This window comes from Elgaria multicarinata, chromosome 2 (genome assembly GCF_023053635.1).
Source record: "Elgaria multicarinata webbii isolate HBS135686 ecotype San Diego chromosome 2, rElgMul1.1.pri, whole genome shotgun sequence".
Classification (NCBI taxonomy): domain Eukaryota; kingdom Metazoa; phylum Chordata; class Lepidosauria; order Squamata; family Anguidae; genus Elgaria; species Elgaria multicarinata.
Window position 1 is genome coordinate 26,833,089 of NC_086172.1, and position 18,187 is coordinate 26,851,275.

An 18,187-nucleotide genomic window follows, 5' to 3' on the forward strand; every position below is an offset into this window, starting at 1 on the left:
GCCTGCAGCTTATAGTATGGCACCACAAGCGCCATCAGCCTCTTGAAGCCTGCGTTGTCAGTTTGGGTGTCTAAAGCTTGCGCAGATGTAAACATTTGTTTAAAATCCTGCTCCTGCGCCCCAGCGGCAGCTTGGAAGATACGCTCAGAAAGCAGTGGCTAAATATGGTGAAACTTTTCCCTTTGAAACACAATTAAACAGGATGCATGGGAGTACTTGACAATCAAAGCAGATTATAAGGTGGAAAACTTCTGAGTCCTTTGCATGCAGTTCGCAGTGATTGCACAGTATAACGCTGGTGTGATAAAGCTCCGACACTGAATTTCTGCAAAAAGCAAGTGTGATTTGGTAGATGGGGTGTTGTGTTTTTACTGAAGATCCTTATTTGACCATGAGGAATTCTGGTGACCTTGAGAAAATTATTTTCTTTCAATCTAATTATTCAGTGATTTGCAAGGACACCAATATGTGTAATCCCTAAAATGATTGTGCGTTTGGTCATGAAGTGGGCATTTCAGAAGCTGTACTTGCTAGGGATATGGATTCCCCATCAGGGAGGGTCTCAAAAATGGATATTTCCCTTAAGGGCCTTAGGCTGCAATCCTATACACATTTACCTCAGAGAAGTCCCACTGAACCCAATAAGACTTATGGGTAGATTCAGATAATAGTTGAACGGTGGAACAAAAAAACGCCTCCAAGGACTATGCTTTGCAGTTGCCAAATTACAAAGGCAGTTGGGCTGCGTTTCCACCATTTAAGTTTCTAACTCTAAATGAACAGGTCATCTGAGTGTTCCGCTGGACTTCAAAGCAAGTCCCAAAGACACATGGGGCATGTCTATACCACAAGGGTGTAGGGGGAGGATCACGGACTTACCAGCTTATGCGATCCTCCCTAGGTGCCTTGATGGCTGTGCGACATCCCAGAAGGATGTTGGGGCCGCCATTTTTTAAACACACACACACACACACACACACACACACACGTGCTCCACTGCAAAAGGTAAAAAAGAAAAGAAAACCCCGACCTCGCTCCCCACCCCGTATGGGCACTGACTACTGCCACGCAGCTCCGTGCCCATTTCAAGTATCCCGCTATTTGCGGGGAGGATGAGAAAACCCGGGAGCAGCAGCCACATGACCTGCACTCCGTGGGATGGTCCCGGAACTGAAGAAAAGTAGGGTCTTCTGCAGTTCCTGATATCTTGGGGTAAGTCCTTGCTCGTCCCGGGTTGCCCCTGGGATCCCCTGTGCGTCATGTGGATGCACAGGGATCATCCAAGGATTATCCCGGGATATAGGCATGGTGTAGACGTGCCTTCAGGGGTCAATTAATGGGATCCCTAGGGTGGCAGTATTCAAACTTTTCAAGCCCTGTGGGCCATCATTGGTGTAGTTCATTTCCTTTCCATTAAAAGCAATGGGAGGGAACAACTAAACAAAGAAAAGGACAAAAGGAAAGGAAAAATATAGTGCACTCCATGTTTCACTCTGGCGGAACGAACCAGCAGGTCATAGGAAAATGCAGTTCCTCTGTCTCGTTTTCTCCCTCCATAGATTGCTTTTAAAGAAAGGGAAGCACATATTTGAATGCGAGACTGAGCCACCTTCAATTTTTAGTGTATGGGGGCGGGGGCGGGGAGAATCATAAGAAAAGGATGCAAGAAGCTGGAAAACCGGACTGTGTTACTTATATAAATTTCAAATTGAAGAAACAAGCATCTTACCCAAACTTATACAAATGACACAGCACAGAAAAAATATCAATATCTAGTTTGTTAGCTAGTTTGTTTATGACAAATGTTTGTTTATGTCTGATCTTGAAGATCACTCAGGCGATGAAATTAGGTGACATTAAACAGAACTAAGACAACTAAAACAACTTGGATTCCACCTAATATGGAAAGAGTCAAAACAATTTGATATGAGCACAACCATCTTGACTGCAGATCAACAATAGGGATGCCAGTATTTTCCCCTTAGTCCTGACAAACAACAAATTAGACAGTAACAAAGACATGGCATCTATATTGACATCCTCCTAAAGTTTATTTTGCAACACCAATTTGATTGTTTTACTAAGTACTGGCTAGCTATAAGCAGCATTATTATGAGAAAAACAATCTTGAATATACTGAGCAAAGTCTTCAAAGTACAAAGCGAGATATTGGCTAAGATTATTGTGGTTAAGGAAAAAACATCAGTACCATGATGGAAATATTTTTCACAAGCAACTTTTGCCCGTATTTGGGGAGGGGGTGGGGAGAAGCACCTTTAGTGAAAAATGCAAGATGAAAATGCGTGACATTTGTCAGTCTGTCTCTCCCGCTCCTCATGCCACCAAAGTCATAGCTGGCACCGAAAGGACAGGAGGATCTGTGGGGGCCTCTCTTCTTGGAGGGCATAAATTGCACGGAGAGACCCTTGTAATATTGCTGCATAATGGTCTGGGCTCGGCGGGGCCTGGCATCGGATGCTTTCGCCGCGTTTTTTCCGGGTAGGTTAGATTTTCCGTGCTTTTTGCAAGCGTAGACTGCTCCTGGGTTTTAATAGTGCCTTTATTTTTGGGCCTAAAGCTGCTGTGGTGCGGTCTTCTGTATTCGTTTCGGAAATTAACCTTCAAGTTGTTCTGATCTGAGTCGGAACTTGCACTTTGTGACTTGAGAGATCCATTGATTCGAATGCCGTGATATTGCATGTGAAACCTTCGTCTTTGACTAGAAGAACCACTCTGTCAAGGGGCAAAAAAGTATGATTGTTAATTTGGTTCCATCTTTTAACTGCTGGCTTTTGGTAAAATCTGAGCCGAATTATTCTTACTAGATTCTCATGAAGACATCTATTATGTACACACATTAGCCTCAAGACCATACAGGACAGGACTCCTGTATCTTTAACAGTTGCATAGAAAAGGGGATTTCCGCAGGTGTCATTTGTATATATGGAGAACTTGGTGAAATTTCCTCTTCATCACAACTGTTAAAGCTGCAGGTGCCCTGCCTTCCTTTAAATCTGGTCACTCTAGTATAGCTCCTGCAGCTTTAACTGTGGTGATGAAGAGGGAATTTCACCAAGTTCTCCATGTATACAAATGACACCTGCGGAAATCCCCTTTTCTATGCAACTGTTAAAGATACGGGAGCCCTGTCCTCCTTTTCATAGGGTCACCCTAAATTTACTCTCATGAGACAAATTACTTACTGAGAGTGGGTTATGGCCGGTCTGCTAGGCCGGAAGGTCCTGGCAGTTATTTTCCTGGAACTTCCCTAGAAGGCTGCAGTTCCAAGAAACGTCGCTAGATGGTGCCGAAGGGCAAAAACTATAACTGGTGAGGAAGCGCCCTCTGGCATTTTGTATATAGGATTATGATTTTATTATTGTACTTTTTAAATTTTACTTATAAGCCACCTTGCAAGGGTTTGTATCCCTAAATAATTTTAATAATTTAATAATCTTAGATTGCAGAGTTTTGCTTTGAAGTAATCCAAAACAGTCTGCTAAAACAAGTCACGCTAATTGCAGCGCGCATTGCGCTGTAGGAATGGCTTGAGTTTTTCCCCCCAGTGCAAGATTCTGCCTGTAAAGATAGAAAGTAGCTTGAGATTGCGGACTATGATTCTAAGGAAGATAAGGGCAGTGAATAGGAAATTACAGACAAGGCTTTTTTAAAAACACACACACAAACAAAACCAAATTCAGGTTACAAGCCTATGTACCACCTCAGAGTAAGTCCTGTGAAACACAGTGGGACTTACTTCTGAATAAACATACATAGCATTGCACTGTCCATGAACTGGCTGTGAAGTCTAATGGGAAGACTTTTTAAAAGCAAAAGAAGCCGAGGATGGGTGCTTTTTTCTTAAAGAATCAGTTGGGATCCAAAGATCCCATGGACATTGATGGTGTGATATAAATAAATAAATAATAACAGTGCAACCAGATCTCTGTCCAAAGATACTTTGGGCTTATGCTTAATGAACACCAGCCCACCACGTAAGGATGGTGGAGTCTTTGACTAAGCTGGTCTAGGGTTGTGGTGGGATCTTGCTTATTAGAGGTCTTTAAGAACAACTTAGAAGAACATTTAGTTCTTGAGGCAGGAGGATTAAGTGAAGGATCTCTTGGGATCACACATAGACATCAACAGATCTGAAGCTGTTCAGGAGTGCAGAGTCTTTTAGTAAGGACTGTGTTGGGAAGAAATCCTCTATCTGGCAGAAGATTGGGTTTGATGACCCAGGAAGTCCATTCCAGTTATCTCTTTCTCTGGCTTTTCTCATGCAGTTATACATTTTTAACTCCATACTTTGCATGCTGGCTCTCAGTTATACCTAATGTTCTTCTCAGGACCTCACCTGTTTGCTTGTTGAAATTATCTGAAGAGAGGGTTCTGCGGTGTTGGCAACAACTTGGCTTGAGCTTTTAGCTGCTGCTTTATCGTCAGGAGTCTTGGCACGAATCCGATTAGAAGTTTTTCGGATATATGCGCTTTGTATGCTGGTTGCTGCGTGCAAAGTTGTTGATTGAAGCAGTGTGCTGGATGGTGTTCTTGAGGAGTAATTGTTCTTTGGATGAGAAACTACAAGGGGGAAAAATGCTCAGACTTAACATGACATCACAAATTATCTTAGAATTGTTCCAGAGTGGCATCATCGGTATAACCCAAGACAGGAGGGTGCTCAAACCACACGCTAAGCCATGGTTAGGCCACGAACCCTTTTGCAACAAATGGTTGAGCACGTTTAGATCATGGTCATGTAGCCACCATGTTAGCAGAAGTCTCTCCATTTTTAACAGGAAACTGTAAAGTAGCCATCAAATTGCAGGCAAAATGTCATAATGTCATGTATGCGAAAATATCTCCTTGTGTGCATCCTTGCATCTGTCTTATCTAATATAAACAAGAGCTCCGGCTCCAGTATTCCTGTGTCAAAGTTAACTTTTTGTAACTTACTGTCAGGCCAAAGGTATTGTTTACAGAACAGAGAGAATTGTTTAGCATAATTAGCTATGCCGCAGTGTTATGTTCTGATTGGTTAATGCTGCTACTGGGCCCTGCCCCTTGCAGGCTCAAATGCTCCGCTGAATTCCCAATGTCTTTTGTCTGATTGCTCCCTTTGAAGAGAACAGGCCTTGATTACTAATCAATAAAGCGCTTTTGAACCCTCTGTCGCTGGAATGGCGGAGTCGTGCTTAAGGGCTGTTTGGATTTCGTCCTTGGGTGAAAAGAACATTGATCTAACAACCATGGTTAGGAATGGTTTGCACAACACACTAAGTCATGGTTCACATGATACACTAAGCCATAATGTTTAGCTCAAAATGCTTAACCACCATGGCTTAGCATGTCTTCTGAACAGGGTCTGTATTTACATGTTGTGAAGATAGTCCCAGCAATTTCCCCAGAAGAAAATTTGGGAAGAAACTGAGAGGTTAGCCATGGCAGACTTGTGCTGGGCTCTGGATCAGTCTGTGCATCCTGGATGGATGTATTTGGCAAGAAACTATTATACAAGATATTCTCATTAGCTGTAAATATTCTCCCAGTTCATTTAAGGACATAACTACTTGGGAGGTGGTGGTGGGAGTAGAGATGTGAAGGCCTGGAAAAAAACTGGGAAAATTCGGAAAAAAACCCGTTTCCCCCCCCGTTTTTTCCTGAAGCCTTGTTTTTTTCCCCCCAAAATTGAAAAAATTGAAAAAAAATGAAGAAGAAACGGATTATGGGATGTTTTATTTTAGCATGATGAATAAATGTTTAAGAGAAGGTGTTCAGATATTTACTTCTCCAAATGATTTCTAAAAACTGTACAGTATCAGATTATTACAATGTCTGTGCACCAAGGACAAGCAAGTCCTAGGTTGCAAACTGAGACTACAACTCTCAAATGCAAGAGGAAGATGCATTTCTGCCTCTAGGGGGCACTTCCATGGAAGCAGAGACTGAAACTAATACTGATAGCTATAGGTCAGAAAATGAGTCTGATTAAATTTCATGCATATTCATTGAATCTCTCCCCCCCCCCCAATTTTTCTCAGTTCTTTTTATGGGAATGGGGGCTTTATGTTGACACTGGAGGACTAGCGGAGACATAAATAATTTTCTTTGTTACTAATGTTGGTGGCTTCTTCAGTTGTTGCTTTTTAAAATTGTTTTTTGCCTGCTCCTCATAGTTCAGGTGTTCCTAACAGTTCAGGAGCTTGTAGCTCCATTTGTTACTCAAAAAAAGTAAAAACAAGTAAATTAAATTTGTAATAATTGTTTGAATACACTATTTTTAATATACCAAATGTAATAATTTTATGCCAAACCAACTTGGACATAATTACATTTTATGTTCCTAAAGTAACAAAGTGACTTTCAATCTGTAAAAAGAGCTAATATTGCATTATTTCAATTTTTCAGAAAATTTCCGTTTTTTTCCAACCCCCCGCCCAAAAAAAACCCCCGTTTTTTTTCCATGGCTTCAAAATTTCCAGAAATTTTACATCTCTAGGTGGGAGACATGAAGCTACTGCTGATTCATCCCACTTTCTTTTCTATCCCTGGTTATCGTTTAGTATATCATGACATCTATATATATAAAAGCCCAGAGGCCTCCTCCAAAGCCACTTATACAAATAGGAGAGAAGGCAGAGGCAGTGGATTGGCCTACTAGTTGGTGATGTCACAATGACATTGTGCGACAGTGTGAGCATGTGGTGTGGGACTAGACATTAGAAAGGAGAGAGTAAAAGGCAGTCAATACCAGTCAAACTGGATCGTTTCATAGCTATAACCATCCCCCCCCTCCAGATGACTATACCTAGGAAATATTTATATATTTAATGCACAGCTCTCTGGGCTTGGTAAAATTACTGGGTTGTATTCGATGGTGCCCTTCCACGAATGGAAGTAGTCCTTCTGTTTGCAGAAGAGTTTTTGATCTAGTGGAGGGTCTTTGATATTAAAAGAGGAGGGGGAGGCGATTTTGCCCAATTCCGCCCCCTCACTCAACCACTCACATTGTTCTGGAGAATCCCCCCAATCCTCTGGAGCAATTTTTGGGGGCTGTTTATAAGTGGAGTATAGCCATTTTAATAATTTAAAATAAATCTCTCCTCCCCTGCTAAAATGTGGTTGTTGCATTTATATCCTGCCTTTTTGCCTACAAGGAACCCAAGGTGGTGTACATAATCCTCCTCCTCTCACAACAACCCTGTGAGGTGGGTTGGGCTGAGAATCTGTGACTGGCCCAAAGTCACCCAATGGGTTTCCATGGCCGAGTGGGAACTAGAACCCAGATCTCCTGACTCCCAGTCCAACACTTTAGCCACTACACCACACTGGCTACACCACACTGTAAAATAAATGCTAGGAAGGATATGCTATTGAATTGTCATATCTTAGAATATTTATAAATATTCCACTAAAATAAATTTCATGCACAGCTTTGAATTTGTGTTAATATAAGATTTAATGAAATTTAGTTCTGTGCAGGCTTGCATAGCATTGCATTGTAAATGTGCTTTATTGTGTGTTTTCTCTCTCTAACTTAATACTTCAGAGCAAAGTATTTTGGCTATTAGAAAAAAACTGTTGAGATATTTATATGGAATTATATTTATAAAATCAACTTGGCATACTTTTAAGTTTTGTGCACCAAATATAATTCAAATAAACCTGGGCAGGATCTACACTACTGCTTTAAAATGGTTTATAACAGCAGTGACAACGGTTGGGGCCCAGGACACACTCCATAGAGAGTTTTCAAACCGTCATGTCCTGCTTAGTGTGGATCTGGCCCTGCTAGATCAGATCTTAATAAATTTAGAGCACTGGAAAAACCCCACATCACTGGTTTTGACTAATGTTTGCTTGCCCTTGGACTTAAACATTACTCCAATTTTCTCAGTTCATGTCCAGATAGGCATAGGGCTTAAATACAGGCACAGGCTCTTTATTCATGCCTCGGGTTTACAGGCCTCTACAATAAGTTTTTGTGAACCGCCCAGGGAGCTTCGGCTATTGGGCGGTATAAAAATGCAATAAATAAATAAATAAATAAATACACTGCACAAAAAGAAAGAACAACAGCAGAGATCCCTCAATCATATTTACAAATTCCTTGGTCATTAACTTTTACCAGTGAGTTGTTTGAAACGGAGAGTGGAATGTCACATTTTCTACCCCTCTAAGTGACTTGCCATCAAGGCCAGAGGCCTCTGCAATCCTTCATGTGTCCCAAAGGAGACAGAAGGTGAAATGAGGAAGCGAACGGAGTACAACTACTAGAAGAGCATCTCTCCTCCGCTTACACATCCTTGTTTCAGCCCCATTTTCCCCCTTGCTTCCCAGGAAGGCAGAGAAAAAGGCACAGGGTGTACTTGGCAATTGGAGATCTATGTAGTCACAAGTCCCACACAGCTTCCATGACTTACTCTCTCCACACTGTAGTATCTGAGTCTTCAACTGTTCAATGTCACAGGAAAAGCGGGCAGATCTACCCAGTTCTTCATCATATTTCCGTTCGCTTACAAAATGCTACAATAAAGGGGAAAATAAGTTAGTTATGAATTGCGCCATATGATAAACTGGAAACATTACACACAAAATCATTATAAAGCCTCATCTGTTGAAACACTAGCATATGGGGAAATGCACAGTTCAGTACATTTTATCGTTTGAAAAATCTGCCCACAGCTATTGATTCAGCACCAGTAGTGCAATACCCTTTCCTCATATATAATGGGGGGAATGTTTGTCACTTGTAAAAAAAGAAGAAGAAAAGAAATGTAGATATATTGTGTTCCAGTGTAGTGGAGGTGTTGGAGCACAAACTTCAAAAGAATAACAAAAAAATAATAATACTCAAAACATTAACAAAATTGGGAGAAAATGCTGGTACATATACATTGGTACATATATGTTGGTCCTTATATGACACAGAGAACATTCTTCTAAGGGTAAATCACAAGAAGTAAGAGTTTGGATCTTGCTTATATCAACGCCTGGTTCAACGCGTATGGAAGATCAACCCTTTGATCTCATGGCATTAAGTCAAGGGACATACTTAGAAGGCCAGATTTGCGCTTTGTTTTGAAAATTCAACTCTGATTTTTAGGCTGAAATCTTGAAAGTCTGGCCTGTATATTTCTCTAGAGAGGCATAACCTCCCTCAAATAGAAATGGCCTTTAAAACCAGGGCCAGATCTACACCAAGCAGGATATGACACTTTGGAAACGTTTTGGAAACTGTATATGAAGTGTGTCTTGGGCCCCAACAGTTGTCACTACTGTTATAAACCATTTTATAGGGTGACACTATGAAAAGGAGGACAGGGCTCCTGTATCTTTAGCAGTTGCATAGAAAAGGGAATTTCAGCAGGAGTCATTTGTATATATGGAGAACCTGGTGAAATTCCCTCTTCATCACAACAGTTAAAGTGCAGGAGCTATACTAGAGTGACCAGATTTAAAAGAGGGCAGGGCACCTGCAGCTTTAACTGTTATGATGAAGAGGGAATTCCACCAGGTTCTCCATATATACAAATGACACCTGCTGAAATTCCTTTTCAATACTACTGTTAAAGATACAGGAGCCCTGTCCTCCTTTTCATAGGGTCACCCTACATTTTAAAGCAGTAGAGTGTAGATCCTGCCTGGTAAAACCAACCTTAATTTCAGCCCGCAGATCAGCCAGCTGTGTCTCTGCCATCTGACTTGCCAAATCCGTTAGCCTCTTCAGTTCTTCAGCCTTTTTCTGACGAGCAGTCAAGATTTCCACTGCCAAACAAAAGAGGTTGTTGCAAAAACATTTTAATGTACATGTAATGTCTTATTATGTATACTTCATAGCAATAGGTGAAAGAGAGACCCACAATGACAAATTAACAAATCATCCACTAGTGCAACCTTCCTCAACCTGGGGCGCTCCAGATGTGTTGGACTGCACCTCCCAGAATGCCCCAGCCAGGCTGGCTGGGGCATTCTGGGAGATGCAGTCCAACACATCTGGAGTGCTCCAGGTTGAGGAAGGCTGCACTAGTGGATGAAAATGGCAACTATGTGTCTCATCTCCCTACTTCCTGTAATTGTCTAATATAATTTATCCATGTCCTGCCTGCATTTCTCTGCCTGCATTCCACAGCTGCTGAGGGAGTGGGGGAAAACACAGAATGTCCTGCTGTCAGGACATGAGTAAGTAGTACTAGACATTGGCCCCGTTCAGACGACACGCTAAACCATGCTGCTTAACCAAAATGGTTAATGGAAAGCACTAAGGTCAACGCATTCCCTTAACCATTTCGTGGTTAAGCAGCATGGCTTAGCGTGTCGTCTGAACGGGGCCATTATAGAATGAAGGGGTGGAACTAAACACGCGGCTGCTGTTTTTGGTAGCAGCCACATATTTCATTATAATATCTAGGTTGGCCCAAAAGTTGATACGTCTATTTGATTTTGGGCCATCAAAATCTCAGTCCAAAGCTATGCATGTTTTTTCTTTTAATTCGAATTATTTACTTTGGGGTGATTGTTGATTCATCAGCTTTTTTTTTTTTAATGTGGCTGTTATCTTGGGTTTTATTCTTCTTCTTGTGGCCAATGTCTAAAATAAATCTAAACTACCACAAGAAATGGAGTATGAAACGCAAAACTCTCTAAAGCTCCTGTGAGATACAGCAAATATAATTCTATGCTAAGAAAAGCTGGATTTACATCCTGTATAAATTATGGGCTGTACTTCATGCTGTGTCTAGTGCTTCCCTGCCCCTTAATCCTCACTGCAGCCCTTGGAAAGTCTTTTTTCCCCTGGGGGCCACAAGACCCTCAGAAAAAATGGTGTGGAGGGAAGGATGAATCACCCAATACCTGCACATCTAGCTCTGGATACAACCTTCTGCAAATTAAGCAACTCTGCATTATTAGAATACTGCGGTTAATATTGGACTGTGTCATTCCGTTAGTGCGAATGACACTGCACTAGCGGAAATTAGGATCTGAACTAACTGCAAGAGTAGGATCCAAAGTTACATTCACCACAGCTCCACTAGCGATAACTGAGTTTGCGAAATGACACTGTTGTATACTGCCCCTTACATAATTCTGCTTCGGTAAAGAAATAGGTAGGGCACTGTGACAGTGAGCACTAGAAATCCTGTTTGGACCTCATCCCTCTCTCGCCCTGCTCCTTCCTTTGCATTGTAAAATTTCACCAGCCTTCACCCAAACCCCTTTAAGACTATTTTCACTGTTAGAAAATGACTTTGGGTGTGGTGGGTGTGGAGAAATGCAGCTGTTGAATACACAGCAACTGTAATTATTCTAACGTCTGCAATTTCAGGAGGTGAACATCTGGCGCAAGACTTAGGTGAACATCTGTCCACAGTCCAATCCATACATGATGCAATGCGCAGGGCTACTTCTGAATAAATGAATGCTGGTTTTCATTTCTGCAGAAGCAGCTACAAACAACCCTTTTCAGTTGTTTCAACGTGCACAACATTCCTTGGGTTGGTTTCTACTTACTGGCTTCTTCTTTAACTTTGTCAAGCTCTGCCATTAAACCCACTTCTTTGTCTATGATACTGAAAATGTAAAACAAAAGTGATTTAGTCCAGGACAATAGAAACATGAGATTTTAAAAAGCTATATCCGTTGGAAGGACTTCCAAACAATAATCCTAAATATTTTGGCACATTTTCTAGAAAGAGAGAGGGTCAAATTTAAGAAACCAGCATTTATTTATTTATTTAATTTTATTGCATTTCTATACCGCCCAATAGCCGAAGCTCTCTGAGCGGTTTACAAAATTAAGACAATTCAAAACAAAACAACAGTATAAAACCATAATATAAAATACATGCCTAGTCTTGCCTGGCCGTCATCAGATACATTGTTACTTTATTTAAATCAGACCTGGATACTTTGCCTTTTCTTATAAACTGTTAAGAGGGTTCTTATTTTCCATTACGGTAACAAACATCGGGGAAGGCTGGATTACAGCAATTTAGAACTTTGCACAGTTTAGAACTTTGGTAGGTCAAAACCAGCCACTGCATCAGGTTTCTGTAATGGTTGAATTACTTCATATTCATTCCCGTGGCAAAGACAAAATGATGATGCAGCCACATTAATTTGCTGGGTAAGATCCAGATTTAGGTGAATGCAACTGGGCTGGTGGAAGCAGACTTTCCAGTCCCCTTATTTTACCCTTCTAAACAGAATGGTGGAGCTTTCAAAAGTGGGACTAAGAGAAAGTCCGATGGGAGGGATTGTGGAAAGTTGCAGGTTTCTGGCCACTTGCTAAATATTTATTTTGCAGCACACCCCAGCAAATCCCCTGTGAACAAAAAAGAGATTTTTGTATAATGGTTATTGAAGCATGCACGGTGAAGCTGTCCGACGGCTACACTTGATGTGCACTGAAAGATAACTGTGAAATACCCAGAAAAGTGCCCGGTCTGTGCAGGGTCATGCAGAAACACCTGAACGTCACACCAGAGGATAGCGCTACAAACAGAATGCACGAAAGGAAATGTCTCAATAGTTGTAAGAAATAGTTTTATTCAACACAGCTCAGGTCTCAATGCGTTTTGAAAGAATATCTTCCTCAGCAGCTGTTCTTTAAAATCCCTCTTATGCCCTCTCCTAAAAGAGCCATTGATAACGACCCTGGTTCCTGTAATGGTTTCATACACTGGAAATTCTTTTGTGTTTGATTAAACTATTTACGGCACATATTGGAATATCGTTTTTTGTGTCTTAGAAGAATTTGATTTAACAATGCAGCTTCAGTAGCAACTTAGGCATATGCCATGAATTTCCCAGCAGAGGGCACTCTGTGCCTGGATTCTCTCTGGTTCAGAAAGTGGCTGATCTCAGGACCATCCCTTAAAATCCAGAGGTCTGTGACCACATCAAGTCTTCCTACACCCACCACACACTTGCCTGTAATGAATCCTAGTGCCAGGCCAAAAATGCCTCCACTTCCAGTACTCCCCACCATATGTGTGAACAGTATGGGGCTATTACCATAATATTATTACAATAGTGGACACTGCCCAAATTAAAAGATGTTTAACGGGTTTGTTTTGTAACTTAGAGCTCAACGGGATGGAGTGTTCCTCTGGTCTTCCTCTGGCCCTTCAGGTGGACGTTTCGGAGAGTGTTTTTTTTTTTGAGTGGTGGAGAAGGGGTTAATGCTAAGTAACAAGAAGATACAGGACAAGCCAGTGCTAGCATCATGCCTTGGGATGGGTTGGCACTCCAGCGCACACATGCTTTACTATGGATTCGTTGTACATGCAGAGCGATGGGAGATCACCAGCCTGTGCTGAGATACTAGCTCTTGGAGACAGGGGGATACGCAAGGTGAGCTGAATGAGTGCCTCCTCCCTCTGCCACCAATCCCATTCAGGCAGTGCTTTAAGTTTCCTATTCATGTGTTTTGATGTTTTAGAGGTTGGGTATCTCCATCTGAAACAGAAGAAACTAAACACTACCCATCAGCAGCACCCCTGTCACTAGCAAGACGGTGCATCATCATCATCATCATCATCATCATCATCATCATCATATTTCTTACCCGCCTCTCTGATTGGATTGAGGCGGGGAACAACAGTAAGCATAAAATACATAAAATACTGATTAAAAACATGGTATACACGGTTTAAAAGCATCCTAAAAACATACTAAAATATCCTAAAATTCTACTGGATAGGCCGGCCAGAAGAGATCAGTCTTGATAGCTTTCTTGAATGCTGATGAGTCTCCTCTGGCAGGCCATTCCACAGTCTGGGAGCAGCAGAAGAGAAGGTCCTCTGGGTAATACCCGTCAGCGTGGTTTTGGTTGACGTTAGTAGATTCTTCCCAGAGGACCTGAGTATGCGGGGCAGATTGTACGGGAGAAGGAGATCCCGCAGGTAGCCTGGACCCAAACCATGTAGGGCTTTAAAGGGTTAGGGTTAGGAAGCACCCTTGACACTGGAGAGGACAAACCTCCTGTCCAACGTGAAGTTTGGAGCGGTGCGTGTGCATGAATGGTTCTGTAAGTTTGCCACACAATCGCAAAGTCAGGAAGAATCTGCTCTGACTTCTCTTTAAATATTAACGTCTGTCTCTGCCCTGATTTACATTTCACACCAAAGGATACTTTGGGGCTTTGGAAGTAAGAGGTAGGGATATAAAATATATGTGGAGTGCCTGCCCACGGTCTGCTATGCAGCCACTGCGTGCTTGGCAAGGGCTACAGTCTCTCAGATAGCATGAAATCATGCTAGACAAGATCCAGGTTTAGCGTGGAGATTGCTAATTTGGGCTGGCTTCCCGCTGTTCTGGAAAGGCCAAGAGCTGTCTGTCCCCTCCATATGGAAAACCTGGCCTACAATGCGACTGAGAGTTGGCTGCTTTGAAGGGCTTCAGAGGAAACCACATAAATGGCATCTTTCTTGCTTCAGATCTGTCGTCTGTTTTCTATCAGTAAGAATTCTGTATTCTAAACTAGAGTTTTGCTGGTTTAGGCATTCACATGAATAAAAACAAACTCAAATGAGGAGGTGGCGGGGGTGGGGTGGGAAACACATCTTATTTTTATGAATGTATATTCTAATGGAGACTGGGGCCGTTGCTAGACGAGGGTTTAGCCCGGGCTGATACCTGGGCTCACCCCTGTGCATGCAGATGACGCACAGGGGATCCCGGGGTAAGCCGGGCTAAACCCTCCCTTGGCCCGGGATAACCGGCACCAGTTGTGGAAGATCTAGCCTGTTCTGCGGCTTTTCTTGGCTACGTGGCTTACTTGCGAGTAGCCGGGAGAAGCTGTGCACCGGGCGCTGTGCCCATCAGGCCGGGGGGAGGAAGATCGGGGCCAGGGGAGGGAAATCACGGGGGGGGGGGGAGAGATGGGGGCCGGGGGGGGAAGAGCGGACCCGGCGGGAGAGATGGGGGAAAGAGCAGAGCCAGGGTGGGGAGATCACGGCCGAGGAGCAGGAAATGCGACCTCCGGGACATGGAGGGGTGGGAAACGGAGGCCATGGGGAGATTGGGGGGGCGGGAAACAGAGGTCAGGGGAGATCGGGGGAATCGCGGCCCAGGGGACATTGGGGGGGAATTGCAGCCCAAGGGTGATGGGGGGCATCGGAGATTGTGGGTGGGCGGGAGGATCGGAGATTGCGAGCAGGTGGGGGGCATCGGACATCGCGGGGGAAATCGGGGGCCTTTAAAAAAAGCCTACCTTATCGTTGGTGCGCTCCTGCGTACATGGCCCCTTTAAATTGAAAAAAAATGGCAGACGCGATGGGGCTTTCTTTTACCCCGTTGTGTGTTACGTGTAGACAGAAGTGGGAAAGTCTCGTTTTCTGCTTCCCCACGGGGTCCATTAAGATCTAGTGGGCTTAGGTTACAGGGCAGCTAGATTTCAACTGAACATTAAGAGAAACTTTTTGACACTGAGAGCAGCCTGATAATGAAATCAGTTGTCCACCAGGAAAAGGATAATGGGATTTTCCTGCACTGAGCTGGGGGCTGGACAAGATGGCCCCATCTAACTCCATGATTCTATTAAAAAAAATCCCCTTCTATTATCAAAAGTGTCCTCTTACTTCTTTGCCTTAAGCACTTTCCACTACTGACTATGCTGCTACTCACTTCTTTGCTTCCCAATCAAGGCATGTCCTGGGAAAACCCAGAGACCTCTGTGCTTTGGTATTAGAGAGTCCCCTGCTTACAGTGGGGCATAGATCAACTTGTACAGCTAATCTTTTGTGTCACCAGCAGCACTTCACTACAGTGATTCGATACTGTATCAGAAAAAACAGCACAATAGAAGATGCAAGATACATTTCCATTGTTTTTTTGTGGGCTCTGGCTATTGCCCACAACCCATTGAGGTAGATTTGTAGGTATTGGCAAAGGATACTTGCACTGCTGTGATGATGGCTGCATTTGCACAGACCTTACAGTGGAATTCAGGTGAGGCATTAACTAGCTTCTGTATGCTTAGTACTGCAAAAAATAATAATGTAATCATCTGTTCGTCAATAGACATGTAAAGAACCTAAATATGGCCAAACTTTTCTTTTGTTCATCATGAGATGATGAACAAGCATGAGCAAAAAGAAGCACCTTCAGCAACACACACTTTGCATCTCTTCAACAGAATGTGTATACAAGGGACAAAGAATTACTTGGGTGCTTAATGTAAATATCTGCACGATTGCAAGATCTAGAAAAGAGATGAGAAGCTTTGTCACAGGACTGCTGAATAAAAATGTTGCCTGGCTAGGAAAAAAATGGCAGGCAGGCTCTCTATTCAGCTATGATCCCAGGAGGGTAGACGTTGAATTGTATATTTTTTGCAAGACTTCGGAATACAACATTGTTCCATTATTAATTCAACTGTATCCTATTTGCACAATGCCCAGGATTTGCATTGGAAGCCAGACTATACTTCATTCTTATTCCGACTGCAAAAATAAAGCTTAATAGGAAGATGGTTCAAACATGGGATAGAAAGTAATTCAATTGGACTGAAATCCAAGAGCAAATTATCTGGGAAGTATTAAGAAAAGTAAACACAAGAGGGTGGAGTGGGGACGGATTACAGAATAGGCCCTAACAAAAATGTCTACGTTGCTGTCAAAATTAGGACCCAACATTTTACAAAGTAGATTTACTCAGCATTACATTCTAAAAATATCGATTAAAAGTATAAACATTTTAAAAGTATACTTTGTTGCAAATTCTTGCATGTAGCTTAAGTAGATCAACTTTAATCTAACAAACCACAACTCAACTTGCACCAGAGTGACAAGTACCCATTTCACAACTGGAAGTTAATAAAGATAATCAGTGCAAGACGTATCTCGTCAGGCAACAATTACGAACTTTCAATCAATTTTTTTGTATCAGTAATTTAATATGTTGTTGACTAAATCTGTATTGTATAATGTTGTGTCGTAACTTGTTTAAATACAGAATAAATAATTAAAATGCACCCATTTTTTTAAAATAAAATCTCACTTGGCTCTAGTGCTGAAAGAACAATTTTATTATACAATTGATCCATAAGACCCAATATCCTAACAATAAGTACTCTAAGTACTTATTAGAAGTTAGGAAGAATAGATGCAAAGGAGGATAGGATGCCCAGCCGTGAAGAGGAATTGTTCAGACAGATGCAGCTTTTCTCACCCTCATGACAAGCTACACTCTGCCCAAACACCTACATAGCGGTTATGGCAATTGGTCATTCTAATGGATGCTTTAACCGCTTGGAGTACTGTGTTCACTGTCCTTCACCTCCAGCCACTCTCAGCTTAAGGCAGCGTTCCTCAACCTGGGGCGCTCCAGATGTGTTGGACTGCACCTCCCAGAATGCCCCAGCCAGCGTAGTCCAACACATCTGGAGCGCCACAGGTTGAGGAAGGCTGGCTTAAGGTAACTATGGGCATGTTTAGACCTCCCAATGTTCCGGGAGGGAGGGGGGAGGAACTCGTGGTATTCTGCTCACGAGATCCTCCCCCTCAGTCCTTGCACGACATCCCGGGAGGAAGGAGGACGTCATGCCTGCCATTTTTTTTAATTGAAGATGAGCGCACGAGTGCTCCATCAAAAAGGTAATTAAAAAAAATATCCTGCTCCCCCCCTCCCACCGCCAATGGGCTTGGAGCTCCTGAAGAACTCTGTGCCCCATGCTTGGCTCCTTGTGTTTATTCACAAGGAGCTGGGACGAAGCCAGGATGGACATCCACATGTCCCGAGGTCTCGGGACGGCCCTGGAAACATGTCAGATTTATTTATTTATTGCATTTTTATACCGCCCAATAGCTGTATTGATGTTGTTCCGATTGAAAAAGTCGGGGGTAATTCCCTGAATTTTTCAAACCGCAGCATCGCAGGTAAGCCCAGTGGTGGTTGCGAAGCTGCACCTGCATTCTCTAACTGACGCAGCGCAGATCCACAGCCGCTGCGGGGTTTTCGCCACGTATAGACAGCCCCCAAGTCTCCTCTGGTTTTAAGCAGCATTCTCAGCAAAACTGACCTGACTTATGAGAGGAAATGAAGGCTATAAAATCCCATCCCTGTTTTAGTGTCAGGCCAAATGGTTGCTGGAACACTTTCTCTTGTTCAGTAGTTGTCACAATTGGCAACACCACTTTCCATACAGAATTCATAGGGTGAGACAAAGTTCTAGTTTCATTTT

At 42.7% G+C, this 18,187-nt stretch overlaps 1 protein-coding gene across 1 annotated transcript in view; it reads right to left on the bottom strand.

Annotated features, from left to right (window-relative positions):
• Positions 1–1,671: 1,671 nt before the first annotated feature.
• SPATS2L (spermatogenesis associated serine rich 2 like) overlaps positions 1,672–18,187 on the bottom strand; it is a 77,135-nt gene continuing 60,619 nt past the window's right edge. The window contains exons 8-12 of the mRNA XM_063116200.1: positions 11,512–11,570; positions 9,659–9,768; positions 8,424–8,526; positions 4,358–4,581; positions 1,672–2,733 (exon numbers count right to left, since the gene is read on the bottom strand). Coding sequence (XP_062972270.1) covers positions 2,335–2,733; positions 4,358–4,581; positions 8,424–8,526; positions 9,659–9,768; positions 11,512–11,570 — 895 coding nt within the window. The 3' untranslated portion in view covers positions 1,672–2,334. The remainder of the gene's footprint in view (positions 2,734–4,357; positions 4,582–8,423; positions 8,527–9,658; positions 9,769–11,511; positions 11,571–18,187) is intronic.